The sequence below is a fragment of the Bolinopsis microptera genome, chromosome 8 (genome assembly GCF_026151205.1).
Source record: "Bolinopsis microptera isolate Bmic1 chromosome 8, MBARI_Bmic_1.0, whole genome shotgun sequence".
NCBI classification, from domain to species: domain Eukaryota; kingdom Metazoa; phylum Ctenophora; class Tentaculata; order Lobata; family Bolinopsidae; genus Bolinopsis; species Bolinopsis microptera.
This window is the reverse complement of record NC_087079.1, coordinates 13,383,325-13,406,464: the sequence shown is the minus strand read 5'-3', so window position 1 is coordinate 13,406,464 and position 23,140 is coordinate 13,383,325. Positions and strand designations below refer to the sequence as shown.

The 23,140-nt window shown below is 39.3% G+C and overlaps 2 protein-coding genes across 3 annotated transcripts in view; both read left to right on the top strand.

Annotated features, from left to right (window-relative positions):
• The window catches only part of LOC134820055 (voltage-dependent R-type calcium channel subunit alpha-1E-like), a 32,389-nt gene extending 18,145 nt beyond the window's left edge, over positions 1-14,244 (top strand). The window contains exons 8-29 of one of the 2 annotated variants that reach the window (XM_063830241.1): positions 362-501; positions 658-782; positions 896-1,672; positions 2,607-2,710; positions 3,005-3,117; positions 4,058-4,330; positions 4,507-4,636; positions 4,895-5,058; positions 6,670-6,862; positions 8,285-8,337; positions 8,461-8,596; positions 8,799-9,011; positions 9,171-9,335; positions 9,682-9,882; positions 10,047-10,064; positions 10,654-10,940; positions 11,203-11,578; positions 11,804-12,014; positions 12,194-12,318; positions 12,451-12,558; positions 12,816-12,996; positions 13,219-14,244. In XM_063830241.1, the coding sequence (XP_063686311.1) occupies positions 362-501; positions 658-782; positions 896-1,672; positions 2,607-2,710; positions 3,005-3,117; positions 4,058-4,330; positions 4,507-4,636; positions 4,895-5,058; positions 6,670-6,862; positions 8,285-8,337; positions 8,461-8,596; positions 8,799-9,011; positions 9,171-9,335; positions 9,682-9,882; positions 10,047-10,064; positions 10,654-10,940; positions 11,203-11,578; positions 11,804-12,014; positions 12,194-12,318; positions 12,451-12,558; positions 12,816-12,996; positions 13,219-13,250 (4,125 nt within the window). In that variant the 3' untranslated portion in view covers positions 13,251-14,244. The remainder of the gene's footprint in view (positions 1-361; positions 502-657; positions 783-895; positions 1,673-2,606; positions 2,711-3,004; positions 3,118-4,057; positions 4,331-4,506; positions 4,637-4,894; positions 5,059-6,669; positions 6,863-8,284; positions 8,338-8,460; positions 8,597-8,798; positions 9,012-9,170; positions 9,336-9,681; positions 9,883-10,046; positions 10,065-10,653; positions 10,941-11,202; positions 11,579-11,803; positions 12,015-12,193; positions 12,319-12,450; positions 12,559-12,815; positions 12,997-13,218) is intronic. The other variant, XM_063830242.1, reaches the window with a different exon arrangement.
• Positions 14,245-20,161: 5,917 nt separating this feature from the next.
• LOC134819429 (bifunctional arginine demethylase and lysyl-hydroxylase JMJD6-like) overlaps positions 20,162-23,140 on the top strand; it is a 36,878-nt gene continuing 33,899 nt past the window's right edge. The window contains exon 1 of the mRNA XM_063829377.1: positions 20,162-20,185. The gene's annotated coding sequence lies outside the window, so the exon portion shown is untranslated. The remainder of the gene's footprint in view (positions 20,186-23,140) is intronic.

The following is a 23,140-nucleotide window of genomic DNA, read 5'->3' as shown; positions in this document are numbered from 1 at the left end:
TATAATTGTGTAATGATAAGACCGCTTGTGCGCTGTTAATTCTCCCCAAGTTTAGTACTTAATAAGTACTATTAATTATACTGACACTGTAGTAATATTAATTGTACTTGCAATAGGGTCACAAGCAATCAAATAATGGAAATATGTCAGCCGAATCAAATAAGAAGCGGACCAGCTAGTTACTTCCAAACATTCAATTAATTCATAAATTTATAATATAGACTTAGAAGTAAATGTAAAGATTGGTTATTAAGGCAATAATAAAATGTTATTTCAAACCAAAAGTTATGCGATTAATATGTAACAAAGTTACGACTGCTATTTAAGAAATACTGATAACTAATGAAACTATCCTCCTCAGAGTATGGACGCTATTGGTCCAGAACTGCCACCACTCTTCTACTGCAACATAGTGATCTGGGGAGCCTTCTTCATGCTCAATCTGGTGCTTGGTGTGTTAGCGGGAGAGTTCTCCAAACAAAGGGAGAAGATTGAAGCTAGGTTTGTTCATTTATGATGCTTCAAACTAGCCAATCAAAGAGCTGTATTTTAGACACGTGACTCAATTTAGCAGCTTTGATAGTAAAGCGACATCATAAATTTACTTTAAAATTAGCTTATTTCTTTAAATACTGCGATTTGACCGTGGTATTTTAGGAAGGAGTACCTACGAAAGAAGAGGAACGACGATTACAAGAAAGAACTGGAGGGCTACGAGTTGTGGATCAGAGAGGGGGAGAAAATATCCGAGTGCGAAGCCATCAAAGAACAACGTCGACTCGGTAGATTGTCTTTATATATTATCCTGAAAAATAATAAAAGAAACCTTTCGTAGTTGTACCTTATTTTAAGTAAATTGCTCCAAGCAAGTTTTTCAATTCTGCTCTCTTTTTAGGAGGTAAAAACTCATACGATGGAAACCACCTAGAGGATAGATATGAAGATGTTTCCAACATATCTGAGGATCAAAGAAATAGCTTTGCGCGTTGTTGGCAGGACCTCTTCCCCTCGCTGCGTGAACGCAACCGGCTCCTCCGAGAGCGCACCGGTCATATGGTCAAATCTAAATCAATGTACTGGGTTGTGATGTTCCTCGTTACCATGAACACAATCAGCGTGTCATTGAAGTGGTACGGCATGCCCAGTGAAATGAATGGCAATATGAAACACGTTGAGTTTGTTTTTACCTTTATATTTATAATAGAAATGACAATAAGAATGTACGGCCTGGGGATCGAACAGTACTTCAAATCAAAGTTCAACACATTCGACTTCACAGTCATTTTCGCTAGCTTATTCGAACAATTTTACGTGCAATTTTTTAGTGGTGCAGACATGGGCCTGACTGTGTTCAGATCGCTGCGGTTGTTAAGACTATTTAAAGTAACTCGGTATTGGACGAGTTTGAGGAATCTAGCTGCGGCCCTTCTCAACTCCCTCAAATCAATTGTCAGTCTCTTGTTCCTTCTCTTCCTCTTCCTCCTTATTTTCGCCCTACTTGGAATGCAGCTTTTTGGCGGACATTTTGTTTTCGCAGAACAGGTTCCTAGGGTAAACTTCGATAGTTTCCTCACTGCTCTGCTGGCGGTCTTTCAAATGCTCACTGGAGAGGATTGGAATGTTATTATGTACAACGCCATCAACGCCCTGGGTGGTTCTAATAATTATAAAGGTAATTTGAATTCTAATACAGGGTGGGCCAAAAGTCAGTACCCATACGTTGGCCTTAATAGCTCCGCCGTGTGTTATATTTGAGAGCTGTTGCTTTGCAGATGGCATACTGTACTTACTGGTTCGAGGATTCCGTCGTCAAAATTTGAAAATTCGAATATTTTAGACCACGCCCATTCAATATTAAAACACCTATATTGTTTTCTCTGAACATGCTGAACGCCTAATTTTTTCAGAGACGGTAGATTATTAAATGTTGCATATGATCTGAAAACATGAGGCAAAACGGATTAGAAATGACGAAGTTATCAAGCATTTTCTGTATCTCGTTAACAAAATTGACTGGGTGATTATGTGACACCGTGACACAACACCTTAATTGGGCACCCTTAGCAATTCCCATAATGTTTAACGGGGTAGTTAACGGGGTCACCTTATCACGTGATTAGGTAAACCAATCACCTGATCACACGTAATGAATAAACTCGTTATGCTTCATATCTCGGTCATCTGAGAAGCTACAGTTCTAATTCTTTCAGGACAAACGTAATTCGAATGGCCAAACACAATTCAATAACATTTAGCTTGATCCGACTATCCAAACTATCAAATAAATGTGAAAATGAACCTCCATTTGAAAAAAATGAACACGAATATTTTTCGAGTTGACAAATTCTTCGAACCAGTGGTGGTACTAAGTCATACCAGAAGGAAGTATTTAAATTGGGTACTCAGTGACTGAGCTATAAAGGCCAACGTATGGGTACTGACTTTTGGCCCACCCTGTACTTTACGTCAAAAATCATTTAACATACATTTCTAATATAGGTATGCACTATTCAACCAATTTGTCAATGAATGTGCCATTAAAACAATTCTTATTAATCATTCCCATGATTTCACATTTCACCGTTATCTAATTTACCCCCGCGCAGGTGGTATTTGTTCCATATATTTCATCGTATTTATGGTGATAATGAACTATACTCTCCTAAACGTTTTCCTGGCCATTGCCGTGGATGGTCTGGCTGATTTTGAGGTGAGCAAAGCAGCCTTCATTACTCATTGTCATTTGTCATTTGTCATGCTTTTGGAAACTGTAACGTTTATAAATTATGTTCCTGCTAGATTGGTAATAATGTAATGACTAATGGTGAAATTATATAGAATTGATATTGTTGACGGTAGGGAAGTCTTTCGACTTTTCCAGCTATCTTCAATTGGGATGATTGCGAAAGTTAACTAACCAATAAATTATTAACGGTCGCATCGATTGTAAACAATGTTAGATTGGTAAAATAATTGATCGAACAAAGGAATTCGGTATCCTCAGATGATGAACGATGCGGAGAAGGAAGACGAGAAGAAAGAAGAAGCGGAGAAAGATGCAATGATGCAGGAGCTGCACAACCTGGATAACGTGGACGAGGGAGATGATGTTTCTGTGTGAGTGATCACGCCTCACTACTTATCACACATTAGTGATCACGCCTCACAACTTATCACACACTATTGATCACACATCACGTCTTATACTCTCAGGTATTGCTCTAACCTATCTGTATCCAGTACTCCAGTACAGGTGACCGCTCTAAGTTTTATAGGCTTCAAAATCTATCATAATATAAAATATCTAATGATTTTTGCTAAATTCAATTTTACGTTTCATAATGTATGCCAAGTCTATCATGCGTTTTTTCACGTATATGAAATATGGATTGGCTTCTAAAGTGTAAACTGAAAGGAATAAGTGCTCATTGATATTGCTTCATAACATGTTAGTATGTGCAAATACCTGTGTAAATACTGGTCCTAAATGCCTGAACATTCCAATTAAGGAAAATTGAAAGTATTTGACTCACCATAAACTCACTGAGAAGTTAATTAGTATGATACAGATAGTGCTCATATTAATGTTATGTAATGCGCTAAATAATTTGTTGTTAGTGTTAATTGATGCTGGGTTAATCGGTTTAGGAAGTTGCGTATGAATTACAACAGATTCACAAAATTTTGCAGTTTCATACAAATTTAACCGGCAAAATCTAGCACTGACTGGTTAAGCTGTGGACAAAAATGCCAAATATTCACCCAAACGACCAATTATGTCAGTTAGAATCATAATTTATCCGAAGTTAGTTTCTGTGATATCATTAGTTCTACACCATATCAGTATCAAAACTTTTACTTGCACTAGTGTACACATTAAGGAAATGTTCAATTTCTGTCGCATAAAATATGCGACTTTTAGACAAGTAGACATTACCCCACTATTTTTCTCTAAAAAGATTGTTTTGTGAGATTCAATCGTCGAAAACAACGAGTAGTCTATGTGAGAAATCGTAGAATTGTAAATCCAAATTCATGATATCAATTTCGATTTCAGCACCCGCCCAGCTTCAATCGAGCTGAGGAACCGCAGCGCAGCGTACAAACAGGACTTCGGAGATCACGTGGACATGCCCATCTCCATCGAAGACAGCGACATGTCGGACGAAGACGGTTTACCGGAACACGATCCGGATAACTGGATTGGACCAAAGTCTGCGCGGTCCTGGCACAGTGATGGGTCCCGGTCGCGCCGCACTCCGCGTCCTCAGACCACTACCGTACCTATTGTCCCTCATCCTTCTTTCTTTATTTTCTCTTCCACTAACCCGTGAGTGTGAAAACAAGAATTTTAGGACGGACTTGGATCAAACGACTTATTGCCGCCCTCTTTTCTTATACATATATGTCGACTAATTCAGAATCAATCATTGAATTGAGAATAACTGCAATTGTTTTCTTAAATGTAATGTTCTTTTATTAATCCTACATTTATCCCACGTTCAGATTGAGAAGATTCTGTCACTGGATTGTGAACCTGCGCCACTTTGATAACTTCATATTGTTTATAATCTTACTGTCATGTATCATGCAGATGCTACAAAACCCTAAAGATCTGGAGTCGGATAACAATAGGGTTAGTTTGTTCATTTCATTAATTAATTAGTAAATCAGGGGAAGGAGCTCAAAACACTCCGCAGTCGTACACTATAAACAGTCCACATTGTCATTAATACATTCGGCAAATCAAACCTTACCCTTACTAAGTACAAGTGTCCATGTGTGTGCTGTACAGATTGGTGTAGTCAATTAAGAGCAATCAAGTGATTAGTTACGTGTAATCAAGTGATTAGTTACGTGTAATGACATCTCTAACATGACAACTCTCCCACAGTTTATTGAGTACCTGGAGTACGGAGTCACTGTCATATTCTGTCTGGAGATGATACTCCGTGTCATAGACCTTGGTTTTGTCATCCACCCTGGTTCCTATCTCAGAGATCCGTGGAACGTTCTCGACGCTGTGGTGGTTTTAGTCTCCATACTAAGGGTTGCAGTGTGAGTTTAGTTTAATTATTTCTAGAGAAATATTGGCGTTCTGGATTGATATGATAATTCAGTAATTTATAAAAATGATGACATTACAAAAATAGATATCTGACCATTACAATACATACCATGGTCTTGAAAATTTCAGTTTAAAATGCGTTTAGGAAAGATTTTATCGGCGCAAAAGCCTAATTGGTCGGGTTTTAGGATGATTTTTGGGATTAGAGCCTAATCTTGTCGAATCATGTTGGGTCATCATCAGCTGACACAGGTGACTCGACCACACACGCACACACACGCTGAGTGTAACCAGTATAATGGCACTGCTGCCATCACACCACCAAAGCAGTGTAATTGACAGCAGTCGTGTAAATGTTTTGTCCCACCAGGTTGTTATACGTGACAATAATTAATTAGCGCAAGATATGTTCCATAATTAACACGAACTATGTAATAACATGAGCGGGCAGTCCCGCGCCTCCCGCTCCCAGCCTCCTGATTGGCTCTCCCCGGGTCACGTGCCTCACACGTGACCCCACATTCAGCTTGTTGTTCGTTCTAAAAACGGTGTAAATTTTCTGATCTATTAAGTTATTGCGACGGGTAAGAAGACACATTGTGCACAGTGTGAGCCGCCTGTTACTATTGTGTGGGTAAGGGAACTCTGTGTGACATGACACTACTGTACTAGTACTTACTGGATCACAATGTACACTACACTATCCCGACATGTTATTAACATAGTTCAAATAGCTGGGAACAAGAATGCCATCTCCGTGGGAACCAGAGTGGACTTGTTAGTTAGATGAGGGACAAATAATATAGCCAGTCTACTTCTGCTCTTCTGTATTTGGTGGTTCCGGGAGTGTTCCCTGTCATTTTTGACTGGAGCTTCTAAATTGTGCCTGGCTGTGGTAATTACTACAGAGTACAGTGTTTTTTTTTACGGAATCCACAACTTTCTTTTACTGGTCTATTCTTCGAAATTGGTAAATTCCTTACTTGTAGTTATTCAAAGCAATCAGTTGAGAATAGACCAGGTCGTTCATTTTAATGATTGGAACCAATGATTATCTTAGATAATCGATTTAATTAGATACTTATCCTAGCTAATGTGCACAAATAATTATCGGTTTATCGGACAAAAATTAGATTTTACGATCGGAAGAAAAAGATCAAATTCAACCGAAACACGAAAATTGGTTTTATGCCCAGTTTTATTTACCAGTAAATATATAAAATAGACAGAGTATTTACGTTTGAATTGTAAAAAGTAGATGATATGTTAGCACGGTCTTCTAAAAGGAACGCTCAACTGCTGCAGCTGAATTCCGTAATGCTCTCTACTTCAAGTTCCAGCTGTGTGGATACCAGCAACTTTACTGGGTACTGTTGAAGTGCGAAATATTACCTTTCGATGCTGGAGCCTCAAACTCTTCACTGTTTTCGTCTAATAATCACAATATTGGCTCCTCGTAAATGAATGAAACACCAGTACATCCTCATATAACGTTTACATGTCCTGAATGTTTTAACAACTGAACTGAAGTGTAATAACAATGTCCCTTATTATCCCTAATTATCTAATTATCTAATTATATAATTATCTGTTAACCACAGGAAAGCTCCAACAGTAAAGCGGTTAACGAATGTGATGTTGTCGATGAGGTCGCTGAAGTCCATCAACAGGATACAAAAGCTGAAGAACGTGTGCCTGTGCCTTATCAAGAGTGTCGGATCCATCCTCAATCTCCTCCTTATTGCCATCCTCCTTACTTTCATGTTCAGCGTGATGGGCGTTCACATGTTGGAGGTTCGTTCTGAGCGTTAAATCACGTACGGACATTATTCAGTGACGTGAATCTGATTGACGTTGTCAATCTTACTTACATAGTCTCTCTATATTAATTATAGTTAGAGTAAGTTATATATTTAATATGTGTATTAAATATTATTTAGTAAACCCTTGAAGTCAATTCTGGAGAAACGTCTACGTGTGTAAGATAAAAATTATCCTTTGTTCGATCTATCAATCAATACAAATGCAAAAACGGCAGAGACAAAGGCTAAAATATATTTAATAAATCGCAAAGATTGGCCAGTCTTAGAAAACCGATCAAAATTTTGGATTTCATCAAATAGTTTTGTCCGAGTTTGGAATGTATCCAAAATAAGGTTCTTGCTATGCCCAGCTAAATCTCATAACCCACTATAATATCTACTTCATCGTCGTTTTTATATTGTATATTTGAATCGCATATATCACAGAAGACTAGGTTTTTTGTAAATTAACCGAACGTATTTAAATTTTAATGGAAAAGGAATAAATGCTTGAAAATGTATAAAATGATGAAACCAGGAAATTCTTGAACATGAACATTGTATACGCTCAAAAACGGTGCATATTTTCTCTGGTGGCTTTTGTCTTCTCATACGTACACTGGATGGATATGTTACACGGTTTATTATGACCTTTACGTGACATATTACCAAGACCAAAGCAAAGCTCTCCCCTGTCGTCAGGTTTTTGTGAATTATCACCTCTCGTTGACATCAACCCTGCGACACTTCTCTCCCACTACTAGTATACACTTTCACTCCACACATCAGGCCTTATTTTATGACAATGTTGTATACTATAGATGGTTGTTGGTATTAGCTCTATACAAATTAGTAATTACTCCACTATTCTTACAACGGGACATAACCGGTCCGTTTTGTGAAATGACGAGCGCGCGCGAAGCTTATCTCATAAGCCAACCGAGCAAAATTGGATGTTTACGTTGTCATTAAGAAAACAGCGCTGAGCCGCGCATACTGCGCGTTGACGTTACATTGATAAGTAGTCCTACCCTTCGATCGAATTGTATTGAGCTAGCAAAACAGCGATAGCCGATAGGACGTCAAAAGCTTGTAAGTTTGTAATTAGCATGCAAATTGCGGTGTGCTCATTAGTTTTGGTCTCCATCCTACTATATTTTTAGCGTTAAGCTACTATAGTTAGTATAGTACTCCATTTCTCATGAGATAATCGAAGTATATCGCAGCACAAATAAACATTTCATCTTATAGTTTCATGATTTCCATTAATCATTAATTCTCGGAGATATGGCCTGAGTGACCTCCAGGGGCGCTCAGTCTTCGCTGGCTCTATCTATGCTAGACTGCAAATTGAAATATCAAAAGAAATTACTACATAATGTTCATGATCGTTAATAACGACATCATTTTTCAGGGAAAGTTCTTCTTCTGTACAGACTCGTCCAAGAAAACTAAACAAGAATGCATGTAAGTCTGTTAACTTGATACAATCCCCAAATTTTGACCTTAACGACGAAATAATATACCTGATTGTCTAATGTTTAATTATTCAGAAGAATCCGGCATTTTTTATCAACTGAAACTTCTCAGGGGCTCTTACTTTGCATTTCCCTCAAACGACGCGGAGAACCGGAAGGTTGAGGAGCGGAAGTGGCAGCAGCACTTCTTCCGCTTTGACGACGTACAGTTAGCCATGTTAACACTGTTCACTGTCGCTACATTCGAGGTTAGCTCACTTCCCCCGAGAATTTTAATTAAAAGCATAACTTGACATTCCACTCGCCACTAGCTGTATTTTGATGTATTCAATGCACAATATTTATTGAATTGTTTAGGTTATAATCTAACAAAGTAACTAGCTAAATAGCGAGTACATTAATTTACTGGATGACCAATTAATCCATCAACCTCAATGTTTACTACTACAGGGTTGGCCAGACGTTATGACGAATATGATGGACGCAAGCGAGAAAGATCGGGGTCCGATAGAGAACGCTAACCCGGCCCTCTGCATCTACATCGTTGTCTACCTCGTCGTTATGTCCTTCTTCATGATCAACATCTTCGTCGGTTTCGTAATCGTCACCTTCCAGGAGAAGGGCGAGAAGGACAATGAGAATTCAATACTCGATCGGAACAAGGTTTCTGATTTTTACCCCCTCAGCATTTAATTTACGAAGCCTTTTAGTAAGCTATATAAAAACGGGAATTAATTCTTCGAAGGAGAAATGTGCAAACGACCTAGACGTGTAAATGTAATGCAGGTTTATCGAACAAAGCAAATAACAATTTACCCGCAGCGGAGTTGCATTGAGTTCTCGCTGAAGGTGAAGCCCCAAAACAAGTACATTCCAAACAACGAGGAAGGGCTGCGGTACAAGCTGTGGCAGGTGGTGTCTTCCAACATCTACACCAACCTTATCATGTTCATCATCTTCATCAACACTATCCAGCTCATGATGCCTGTGAGTAGCTGTTGTACGGTATAATTCGTCACTCAGGAATTGTTCACGAATATTGTTAACAATATGTTGGCTATTACTATTAGAACATATGTCAATGAATGCCGCTTCGATATTTTCGACTTTAATTGATAAGTGTTATTTATTTTTGAGGAGGGGAATTAGTATTAACTATATTCAGGCTGGTGTAAGATTATAATGAATTGCTATACTGCTATTCGGCAGCGCAGTTACAAGTCTGTCCAGCTTTTCATCTCGCTCATTGTACGACCCACGACCTTCCAAACAATTTTCTAAGGTTTTATAAATCAGTCATAATTTGTGACTCACAACATCATCTTTCTTTCAGTACCACGGTATGTCAAGTGGTTACGAGACGGCACTGGAAACGGTCAACGCTATCTTAGTGGCTGTCTTCACCATAGATATAATCCTGAAGTTGGCAGCGTACGGGGTCAAACAATATTTCCTAGGTGGATCTTGGAATGTGTTCGACTTTGTAGTCCTCGTGGGTTCTTTTGTTGACATAATGGTCAGCACTTGGTACACTGTAAGTCTATTTTACTTATTCCCTTTATAAGATTTGTTTTCAATACATGAGGCTTTTTTTCGAGCTCATCAATGAGACGCATTAACCGTGAAAGGCCGTGTCACTGTATTCTAACTTTGGTGTTAATTATTAAAGCACCCAGAAACTTTATGTCGGAATTTCAGGATGACACGCAAGGAAAGGTAATTTCGGAGTGCTTGCATTTCTTCCTTTCTGTTATATATACATCTGCTAAGTTATCTCAATTTGCTATTTCTTCCCCTATCTTCCATGTGATTTTCATTTAGTATTAAAAGGCTGTCTGAAGCTTCTTGAATACCTCTTAACTTATAGCTCCTACCAACTGCTTTACCAAACTTTTGAGCTAGAAAAATGCCGTCGGCGCTATCTAAGTCAAGTTAACCTGAGTGAATAGTGAATATATAAGGGCTATTAATGGGTTTTCTGCTTGTTTATTGATTGATTGAATTGGGTACCTACAACCTATAAGTAGCATGAATATTGAATAGTTTGATAAGAATGAATTTAGTGAAGCCGTGAGATGATATATTGATCATGGAAATGTGGATTTTGCAACAAAAAACACTGCTAGTCTCTCTATTTGATTTTTCGTCCAACTTACTTTTGATAGTGTCACCTGCACATTTGCGCCATATTTGTTTGTTTTTGCAACAATCTCTGAATTTACCACTGTTCCATGTATAACAATGTCACATCATCGAAATTCTCAACTAACGGTTATCTTATCATACTCACATGCTCTTCTTTCAGGATAATTTCATGATATCTCGGTTGGTTAAGATGTTCCGCGCGGCTCGACTCATCAAATTGTTGAACTACGGCGGTGAAATGCGGACCCTACTTTTTGTCTTCCTCAAGGCTCTAAAGAGTCTTCCCCATGTCATGTTCCTCGTGATGTTGACATTCTACATCTACGCTATCATCGGAATGCAGATATTCGGAAAGGTGGAAGCTGATCCGGACAACAGCCCAGACTATGTCATCACCAGATATAACAACTTCGAGAGCTTTCAGAACGCCATGATTCTCCTTTTCAGGTGACAATTTTTGCTTTATTGTTGCATGGCAACAAGGTGTTACAAATCAGTCCTGCCACTATTATATAGTTTTAAGCATTTTTGGGTGGCTTTAATAATCAATAAACTCATCGTTAACATGTGAGTACAATCGAGATCTATCCAGCTACTGGAAGAGAAATGGAATGTTCTCATATAGAGGGTTCTGTGCTATCTTACTATCTTATTATTGTATTCTGGTCTCAGCTTGTTATAGCTAATATTTACACGCTTGTTCTCTCAGATGTTCTACTGGAGAAGCTTGGCACGCCATAATGCGCGACCTGACCCCTGATCGAGCGTACTGCGGCGAATCCTCTACAGAGGACTCCAACTGTGGGTCCTCCTTCTCCCAGATTTACTTTTGTACTTTCGTCATCACCTCCCAGTTCCTTGTCGTCAACCTGTTCGTCTCCGTTATCATCGACAACTTTGATTATCTTACCCGGGACATGTCAATAGTTGGTCTTCATCATTTAAATAAGTTTGTTAGAAAATGGGCTGATTTTGATCCAAAAGCTTCGGGCAGAATAAAGCATGAGGATGTTATAAAGTTGTTAAAGAGGATATCACCGCCCTTGGGGCTGGGTAAAAAGTGTCCAGATCGTGTGGCGTACATGGTGAGTTTCGATTCCTAATTATTCGTCGAGAGTACATTTTTCGTCATCCTTTCAGATATTAAAATGAACAAATTCGACAATCAGCATGATTCGTAGTTTGAGATTGGATAATTTTACAGATGCCTGGGATTACTATTGATCCATATTCCATACTCTAATCATTGTATGTTCGAAAGACAAACTGTACTAACAACAGCTAACAAAATTAACGTTATTGATTTTCAGAGAATGATAGGAATGAACATGCCGCTGTTACAAGACGGCACAGTCGAGTTTACCGCCACTTTATTTGCTCTTGTAAGAACCTCTCTGGACATCCACATGCCTAAGGGAGTGAACGCTGTTTCTGATATGAATAAAGAGCTTAAAATGGAAATCTGCCGAACTTTCCCTGGAATGCGGTCCAAACTTTTGGAAAGAGTGCTTCCTGTAGATGGTAAGTTTTCACATTTCCTGTAGATAGTTCGGATAGTTTCATCGGATAGTTTCATCATGATTTGATTATGATCCTATTTTAATTGCATTAGAATTTATTGCGAATTTTATTAAATTTCTTATTCATAGCTCTATGATTCGTTGGTAGCCTAAAATCTAACGGATGTCTCCCCACAATAGAGCCAGGCAAAGAAGTAGAGACAGTAGCCAAGATATACGCTACTCTTATGATCCAGAAGTTTTACAGACATCTTCAAAAGAAGCGAGAAGAGGAGTTCCAGAAATCACAACAGCAGCCTTTAGTGGTGAGTTGGTCAGCTCCACACACCTCTGTTTTGTCACTTAACTTACCTTCATATATTATCATTCATTCTGACAAACGCCGCGTGATAACTAATTTGCTAATTTGCTAATTGCTAATTTGCTAATTTGAACAGGCGGGTCTGCGGATACCCCACGAGTTGAGTAGACCTTTAAAGAGACAGATATCAGGTGAACTGGACCTGGAGTCTGACGATGATGAGTATAATAACATAAGTAAAAAGGTACGCTTTTCATTCTATTTTTCTTTGTTGAGGTTAGGATAAGGTGGTCATGTATGATGTACCGACAGACCGCTATCTTTACATCCTGTTTTCAATACCTAGGAGAAGCATGTGGCCTAACAGTGGTTCGCTTGTATTTATTACCGTTGTAACATCTGAAAACTGAACCGGTGTTGCCCAATAGCCCCGGAATATTTATATCTATAGATGAACTATAAAAATAATAGAAAATAAACTCTATTTCCACTCCGTTACAGCCAGTACACAGTATAGTAAGCAACCTGTTTAACTCCGTAAAACACAAGCGAGCAGACAATTACAGGGGTACGGGTTCCACACCCAAACTTCCCCATCGGACATCTTCTAAAGACATAGAGTTGGGGGAACTCAACAACAACAACAACAACAACAACAATAATTCTCCTAATCTCTTAACAGGTATTTAATTATTCACAGCTATGATATGTTCATAATTATGTTGCTGACGATTTAGTTTTCATTATAATGCTGACTATCAGCTAAAGTTTTGCTATGGTGTCGACTGTCGAGGTGTTTATCAAATGTTGCCATAGTAAATCAGATGTTGCTATAGTAGCAGTACTATGTTGGCATAGCAACAGTACATAGTTGCCATAGTAACAGTTACACTGTCTCTTTCAGTCCTGTCCTCATCGCCGTCAGGAGACATATAGAGCCGTTAGAGTGGGGAATAGCACTACACACTAGGGGTAACCGGGTCACATGTCACTACACATGTTGTCAACCCGCACAATACGCAGCCAGTCTGTCCTCTCTCAGATCATTGTTTAGTCACGTCACACATCACGTGACAGAATGGTGACGTCACGTGACAGCGTGATGACGTCACGTGACAGCGTGCTGAAGTTAAATATGACAGATTGTCGAAAGGACCTGTGCTTGTACTGAATCACAGGGTTAGGGTTATGTAAATATTAGATAGTTTATTTTCAATCCCGATTTCAAATTGGTTTGAAATTAGCCGTTCATCCTATAGTCATTACATACATGTTCACTGCTTGAAACATATTTGATTCATCACTGACTTTATAAAGAATTTATGATAAGATTTGATGTTTAAGTTAAATAAAAGAGTTTTATGGTATATAATGTATTATGTAAAAAGATACCTTGAAGATGACGAATTATACGAAATATATTATTGTAGGGAGCGGTCAAATGATGTTTAATGGTAATATTTGTGAAAAAACGTATCTAATTCCAACTGTACAGAACAATAACATTGAAAATTGAAATGCATTTCGAAGAACCAAAAACTTTAAAAATTAACTGCGAAGAATTCAATGATATGTAAATTGTAAGTTTTTAGACCCACAACACAGTACTATCAAAGTTTTTATTTTCGCATCTTTAAATGATAGCCCAGATATCATTACACACAACTTTTAACCCTTAATTATGGCCTAATTATACTTTTTCAGCCTCTGCTTTGACCTTTTATTGTTCTACAAAGCTGCCGTGTACATTTATTTAGTAAATATGAGCACCAGATATAAGTTATGCCAGACCTGTATTTACTCGCCTGTTCTTGCGTTTTGTGATCTTGAAATGACGCCAATACATGAAATAAATTGAGTACTTTAGCTTTGAAGAAATAGCTAACGAGTATTTATGATTTTATTTTTGACTATTTTCTTTTTCATTGTACATGTTGGCTTTTACTTTGTCATAGCGGGGGGGGTACCAATGGCATAAATGGCATAATGGAGAATTGGCCAAACAAAATTTCCATTTATGCCATGAAATTTCTATGCCATTTGATGATTTTTATGCCATTCTTCTCCATTCTATGCCATTCGAAATATGAAATTTTAAAACTTTGAACTGAGAATTTAATTTAACGAATTGTCTGCACCCCACTAGTACTGTCCACCTTTATCTCTATTTATTGTACTACAACATCTATTTTCACCCATTAAATTCCTCAAAATATCCCTAGCAATGGGCATTATTGATTATAATTACGTTCAATGAATATCAATGTATCAATATGATATGATGATTTGGTTGATTGTGGACAAGTGACCGGGCAGTATGGCATAGTACACGCTACACACCGTATAACAGAGAGGACAGTCGACTGAATGCTCCCAGTCAATCGGATATCCAAATTAACAGTGGAAAACTGTAACATTACCAACTCGATTAAAATATTATTTGTTAATGATGTGTACAGATGTATCGTGTCGGGACCGTGTTCATGTAGAATGTTTTGAAATTTAAACATTTTCACAAGATTGATAATGATCTGTGTTTCGAATGGGTAGCCTCTTCGAAACACAGATCATTATCAATCATACATAACAGTTCACCAAATGACCTGAAATACTTGCTTCCTATTATACAAAATTATGATGACATAATATATTGCTTAAATATCTTCATATTCACTGCTGCATAGCAACATAGCACTCCTTAATTAGTTTTCTATAATAACGTTAATCTAGTATAATCATTGTAGGATTTTGAACATCTCACAATTTGGGCTGTAGGACTGTAGGGCGTACTTGGTCAAAAGTAGGACCCTAGAGCGGAGTCAAATCGCCAGGGTAGGAATCTAGAGCGGAACCCCCTTACCGGAACCATACTATAAGGACCCTAGAGTGGAGTCAAATCGCCAGGGTAGGACTCTAGAGCGGAACTCCCTTACCGAAACCATACTATGAGGACTCTAGAGCGGTACCCACATGTAAATTTTGGAGCGGTTAGAAATTTGAGATCGGACTGTAGAGTGGACGTTTGGTCGGAAGATTGAAATCAGATTAGATACAACTCGTGATTGATTATTATAATAGTGAGATTAGAATAATTCATGGAGTTGTTGAAGCAGAAAATTGTCCTAGATTATTTATATTATACATCATATCATATTGTAATTTTTAGATACGTTAGACAATTGTTCGGTATAAACTTCTTCCATTTGACTGAAATATCCTGATGCTACTCTAAAATGCAAAAAGATTCTTTGATAAAGAGGTATAATTATGAACTGGTCGATGTGATTTCGCTAAGCGAAATGCCGACCAAGTACGTGCACTCAAGCAGATCATTTAGGAATGAGAATCTCATCGCGTGACACTTTAGCACCTACTAAGGGTATCTCATGTTCAGTCTAGTGACAGGGTATGTTCCAGATCAGATCCCATCGCATACTGCATAGCGGTTCTTGTTAGTGATTTCGATAGTGCAGTATAAATGTCACAGAGAATTTAGTTTAGTATATCACATTCGATTCCTACTCCTCTTTACAACTATCTACAATATGCTGAGTAACAGTTATAACTTAACTCTTCCTGAGAAGGCCGTCTTCATCCGGGGACGAACAGCTGAGATGGGTACGGGAGAACGGACTGAAGAAGGACTACGACGAAGGAATTAACGACCCCCTTACCAATTCCTGGACTTCAGGTCCTGTTCGAGTGTGGATACGTAGACTTATGCACTATGCAGCTTGCCTTTCTCTCAGTGGACGATGTTCTCCCTTCTTTCATGGAGCTCCTAGATCTTATACCCTCCCACCTTGGCCTCGACGACTTCCTTAACTACTTCATGACGAATTGGGTACAGGGAGTTTCCACCGCTCGTAGCACCAAACCTGCCCGCTTTCCTCCGCAATCCTGGAACCTCGTCGACCGGACTACCTGCAACTTCAACAAGACAAACAACTACGCAGAGGCCTTTAACAGAAAGTTTGCAGCAATGTTGGGACACTCTTACCCAACTATCTGGACCTTTCTTCTAAGAACAGTCCACTACAGATGAGATGATGCTCAAGGAGAGTTACGGGGATGCTCCTCCTGCAAAACGAGCCCGTCAGCGTACCAAGGACAGCCGACTGGCACATTTAGTAAAAGTCTACGACGATCATGACATTGTCTCACTCTCCCACCTTGACATGTTGAGGACCGTGATGGTCGAGGAGCTGAGTGAACTATTTTCAGATATTTGATTCGCAGTATTAATGTATAATAAGTTGTATCAATTCTATCATCATTATGTGACGACTATTATTAATCATTGATTAAAAAACATAGCTCAATCTTCAAAACTAACTTTACTCTCAAATTTCTAACCGCTCTAAAATTTGCATGTGGGTACCGCTCTAGAGTCTTCATAGTATGGGTCCGGTAAGGAAGTTCCGCTCTAGAGTCCTACCCTGGCGATTTGACTCCGCTCTAGGGTCCTACTTTCGAATTTGCTTTTCTTGAATAGTCAAATGTTTGGTATATGTTTGATATAATACATTTCTATTTTCTTTATTTATCATATGAATCTTTAAAGATCATTGCAAGCGTTATAAAGCATGAAACATGTCTCTTATTCAAGTACTTATAATAATTTGTGAATTTAAAGTCATCCTAAAGGTCAAATATGAAGACCTAAATTCATGGCATAAATTGGCATAAATGGAGAATTGGCCAACCAAAATTTCCATTTGTGCCATGAAATTTCTATGCCATTTGATGATTTTTATGCCATTCTTCTCCATTCTATGCCATTGGTACCCCCCGTCATAGCATTAGGGAGCGTTCACATATGACGTCAGCAAGATTTGGCAAATTTTAACCCCTCCCCCTTAACTCCCTCCGTCTTTAGGCTTAACCCCCTCCGTCCTTAGGCTTAACCCCCTCTACAAAACTTACCCCCTCCCGTCACTCGTCAGCCAGGGATGATGATTAATCACTCGCACTCTACAGTCGACTGTCACGTGACTTTTTTAACACGTCCTCTAAGTGTAGTGGCTCTGAATGACTTTTCGAAACCCTCTAATCTGATCCTAACCCAATCCCAAACTAAAGCATATGCATTATGCTGAAACCCTAACCCCAACGAGATATTAGGCCAACTTCCTTATATGGTCATATCACGGGATCGAGACAGGTTTTTGCCGATATCTCGCTAGGGGAGCATTTTAACCGTATGTCATGTGGGGTGATTCGGAATCAGCGTACGAAAATACAGCGAATCAGGTAGATTTCAACTGTCCTTTTAGTAGGGGCCCTTTTAGAAAAATCTCCAAGAACTACAAATAACTATAAAGTGATTTAACACGCTCGTTCAGCACGCGAGGGTATTTTGAAATAGTGACGGGGGTGCAGTAGCGGGTGTACTTGTAGGCAGGGAAAATTGTCTGACTTGTGTGAACACCTAGTTTGAGCTGGTCAACAGAGTTCTGCAGTTCACCGAATGCCGAAGTGCTACAAATATTAATAAAATAAGCGAAGTTTTATTTTAGTTTTACTGTCATACTTTTGTAGATTTACAACCTACCAGGACGCGCGCCGAATTGGACTCGTCGACGGTGATCCAATATATGGAACAGATATTTTAACGGGTGATACTCGTAAAATATTTGTTCCATATATTGGACCGTCGACGAGTCCAACTCGGCGCGCGCCCTGGTATGTTGTAAACCTACAACAGATATTTTACGAGTATCACCCGTTAAGCTTTTACCGGGGATCAAAACTGCGCCTATTCTTACCTGGGGACCTCAGGCTTTTATGTTCATAAACATTGAATAGAGATTTGGCAGAATGACAGGCTGAGCGCGGCCCAGTAACGCCTACACAATCCCAACCCTAACCATAACCTTAATTGACGATGTCAATTCATCGCAGCTCGGCGAGGCACAGTAGCGCATTTCGCCGATCTAGCGATAATGGATAAGCCTCATTGAGTGCGCAGCGCGGCATGGGTTGACAAGAATGCAGGAAGCAAAAATTTCTTCGAAGTAGCGCGCGCCGCTTTCTTTTTTCTGGCAAGTGCTACGAATTAGCGCGCGCCGGGCCAAATCATTAACAATGGTCAACAAATAAAACCACTATAGGGCCGCACACTCGTACGCGACAGGTCTACAACATCAAAAGTGTGACAAACTTATTGACTTACAGACTAGCCAGGCCCGGCGCGCTAATTTGTAGCACTTGACTCGTTTTACAAGCAGATTGTAGCGCGATGCACTACTGGGTCACGCCGCGCATCCCTCGCAACCACAGATCGGCGAAATACGAAGGATTGACATCGTGAATCTTGAAGATTTATAACCTGCCAGGACGCGCGCCGAGTTGGACTCATCGACGGTCCTGGAACAGATATTATACGAGTCAAGTACCACCCGTTAACGTTGTAGCGCGATGCACTACTGGGCCGCGCCGCGCATATTCTCTAGATCGGCGAGATGCACCACTGGGCCTCGCGCGCCAAAAGCTAGGAAAGATTGACAATGTGAATCAACTGTTAACGTGAATCAAACAAGTAAATCAGATAGCAAAAATCTTCCAAAATCTTTTTTATATTTTGATGGTCTTCCGTTTATCACATACCTTAAATTATTATAGACGATCTTCTTTTATCCTCGTGAAATTGTAAACAGTTAGAGTTAAATTTCATTGTTTTCAAATGATTCAGTTTTGATAATTTTATTTATCCATTTATTCATTCTTGTATATCCAAAACGAGTCCGTTAGTGTTCTCTCTGGTAATTTCATGTTTAATCCTGTTTAATCCTTTAATCTTGTTTAATCATAAACAATAAAAGCTTTCTTTGGAAAGAAAACTTTGAGTGCCTCAATCGTGTTTTGTGCCATCAGCAGTGACCTTGCAAAAAGGTCATTCAAAAAAATTCAGTCAAAACATGATGATGATGATGATGATGATGATGATGATGATGAAAATCTAAATATTATAGGCTACAATGAGCATTCTAGTAACAAATACAGGAGGAATGGCAACTGAGGCTTCACAGTTTCTAAAACATCTCGCTGAAAAGATCAGCCTAAAGAAAGGCCAACGGTATTGTGATGTGATGTCATTTGTCAGACGCAGACTGCGTTTTGACCTACTCAGAACCTGTATAATCTCTATCAGGGGGTACAGAGGTACCAGAACCCTTCCACCCACGGCAATACGTGATTTGGACCTTAACCTGATCAACACTCTTAAACCCTAAAAGGTCATGGAGTGCTCTAGTTGGATGGGGGTCTAAACTGCTTTTTGTTGTGATGTGATTTAGTGGATTTTATATGTATTATTACAAAGGGTTTTATTTTTATTTTTACCTCAGTTTTTAAATTTGTACCACTTTTACAGAATTTTATATAGGGTCATTGCTATATTATGTGTATTATATTGTTTGAATATTTTATACCAAAAAAAATATTCTAGTAACAAATAGTATGATAGATTTGTAGGTTTACAACCTACCAGGACGCGCGCCGAGTTGGACTCGTCCAATATATGGAACAGACATTTTACGAGTATCACCCGTTAAATGATAGATCTGAAATAAAAAATAAAATCCCTAAAAATATTTACACCTCAAGTTAAAAACATAAATACTTTACTTTTAAAACACTATCAAATAAGTCACTTGTGTCATTACGACGACGTTATATCAAGTCAAAATGTTCCCCAAAATAATTTGAAGACGATTCCTGATCGAAAACCTTTTTGGTAGAAAAAGTTTCTCAAGCTACATAAATATCAATGGAACACACCCAAGTAAAGCCCACAACAAGGTAACACACCCAACAATGGTTGAGATGTTTTAATACTTTCAACACTACTATATAACAAATAATTTGAGGTGCAGCTTATTCCCCGGTGGTGGCAGCCCAGAGGGCACTCAGCACATCCCCCTGATCAATCCACAGTCATGAACAGAACCTTTTTTTATGACACAGTAATTTATTGACACTCACAGCTATAATTTTAATCATTGAATCAGTATTTTTATCTATTAACTTATTACATATTTGTGCTCTGCTTTAGCATCACTTGACTATTAAAGTTCAGGCCATGACCTTATAGTCAGCCAATTGGCCATTGCTATATTATGTGTATATTGTTTGAATATTCTGTTATTTTTAGAGACATGGCTCATATTAGGACTAGAAGAAAAATTGTTAGCGGACATTAGGGGTTCTGTTTATAGTTGTTACTATAGGTTGCAGTCTTGTTGTGAACAGAACTGCAACACCACCACTCGAAACCAGACGCTCGCCCAGAAACACCTCTCCTGCAGCATCTGCTAAGGCTAAGGCTACCTCACCTCATTCCCCTAAAGTGTCTAATCCTCTTCGCAGGAAGAGCCCCCTCACAAGCAAGGCCAATCAGAAGAACCCTGCAGCCAGCATCTCAGGACGACGAAGATCAAACAGCCTGCCAACTAAGTCAGCTGATAAGCAGGTCACTGTTTCCTCACCGGGACTATCAACATTACAGCCACCTACATCTCTTACCCTAAAAATTAGTCCTAGCCTCATAATAGACCCTGGCGGCCTAAGGGGTAGTCCTCACAGCCCTATGAGTCCTATGTACAAACCGTTCCCACCCTTCCATACTGAAGAAGAAGAAAAAGATCAGCCAAGTCCAAAGCAACGTGCCATTAAAGGTAACTGTCCCTGTCGAGCAAGCTCTGAGGGCAAAGAATGGCTTCTCAAATGTTGCAGGTGCTCTCAGCATTGGCACGCCTCTTGCAGTAACCTTAAGGGAGCAAACCAGATTGGTCAGATTGATCTTGATGCCATCCTTCAGTACTGGGAATGTCCATGGTGCTTCACGTCAATCCATTCCAAGCCAAACAGCAGCACCTCAGCTAAATTGGATGAAGCTCTCAAGTCTAGTGTTGACTACAGTAAGAACATCCAAGCTGTATCTGATGCCATCTCAAGTGCTGTATCTTACAGCATGCCTACCGTGGAGATTTCATCGTTGGAAGCAAGACTTTCGCAACTGAGTGGAGAGATCCACTCCTTCCAGAAATCTAGGAATCATTCCACCTCTGCCTATGCTGCAGCAGTTATACAAGAGAGTAAACCATCAGTAGCTCTCCCTAAATGTGTAAGGGTGCCGTTAAAGGACTACCAAGTAGACATCTTGGATGAAGAACTGCTTGACGAGGTATCCAGATTTCTCACTGAGTGCAAAGAATCTGGTAAGTTTAACCAGATGAATGGAAGGTCAGTGCTCAAATACGGCGAAAGCTACACTTATTCCGGAGACTCAAATCCCCCGTCCTCACCAGCCATCCCACCAGTATTATCAGCAGCCATTGATAGAGTCACTTCTCAGTGTAAACTCACGCACAAGCCTAACTCTGTACTTATAAACTACTTCCCTCCAAGTGGTACAGAGGAAAGTATGTTACCCTTCCACTGTGACGACGAGCCAGAGATTCTTGCTGGCTCTGATATAGCAACAATTTCCATAGGAGAAGTTAGAAAAATAAGTTTTATGCCCATCCATGAAGGACAATCACCTACAAAAAATACTGAAATGTCCCTAGAATCGAACTCAGTCTACACCATGACACGTTTCTCACAGGCATGGTTCAAACACGGGATTAAACCCACCCAACAGACTCCGGTAAACCCGTCTATGGGCCGGTATTCCATTACCCTTAGAGCAATTGACAAAAAATTTAGGAGAAGCACCATCATACTTGGAGATTCGAACACCAAAACAATAAAGTTTGGTAGTGGTGCTGGAACAATGGGTCAATCATTCCCGGGTGAAAGAGTTAAGGCAAGCAAAGTTAGTTTGATTGACCCTTGTCACTGTATCGGATACAGCAACGCTGTTCTTGTTTGTGGTACAAATGACCTCCGAGCAGACAGCCTTAGAGGAGAAAATTCAATCCATCAGCTGGTTGACATTCTCCACATGAAAATCCAACAGATAAAAAAGCTCTCCCCTAGGATCAAAGTTTTTGTAGCAGCAGTCCTTCCAACCAGGCTACCTCAAATGAACGAGAATATCATGACCTTCAATCGGCTTGTTGGAGAAATGTTGAGTGCCAACTTTAACCAGAGTGTGTGGCACCTTGGAGTTGGACACTTTTTAGATAGCAAGGGACTCCTTGCCACCAACCTGACCAGAGGTGGTGATGATATTCACTTAGGAGTTTATGGTATTACCAAATTTGTGAGGTGTGTGAAGCATTGGGTGTATGTGAGAGAGAGGCAAGAACGGACAAGACGTGGAAAACACAACCAGTCAGTGGGGTCTAACAACCCCACTTAGTAAAAATGATTATGAAAATTATTAAAGATGTGTGTGAGCCATGCAGTAGATCTATTAATATCGGACAACCTTTACTAGAGTGTGAAAACTGTAATAATGCCATTCATACTAAGTGTTTCAAATCAGCTAAATATTCATGCAAAAATGGACTATGGATGTGCTGCGAGTGTGCCAGTTCTGCAGAAGAACGGTACTGCCCATTTCCATCTGATGAGGAATCTATTGATTCTGATAGATTCTATGATAATAGAAACCAGGAGGATGCCTTAATTGCATCATATGCCCATGTACTTGAAAGTTGCCGTCGCTACTCTAAACTCGAGTTCTTAAATGCAATCAAGCAGCTCAATTCCTCAAAAAAATCTATGTTATCAACTTTATTCTACAATATAGATGGAAACGCATCTAACTTTGATAGCTTCCTAATTGAACTCAAAAGTATAGGGCACTCGTTTGATATGATTGGTCTTGCTGAAACCAATACTGATCCTGCACAGCAGGGTCTGTACCAAATTCC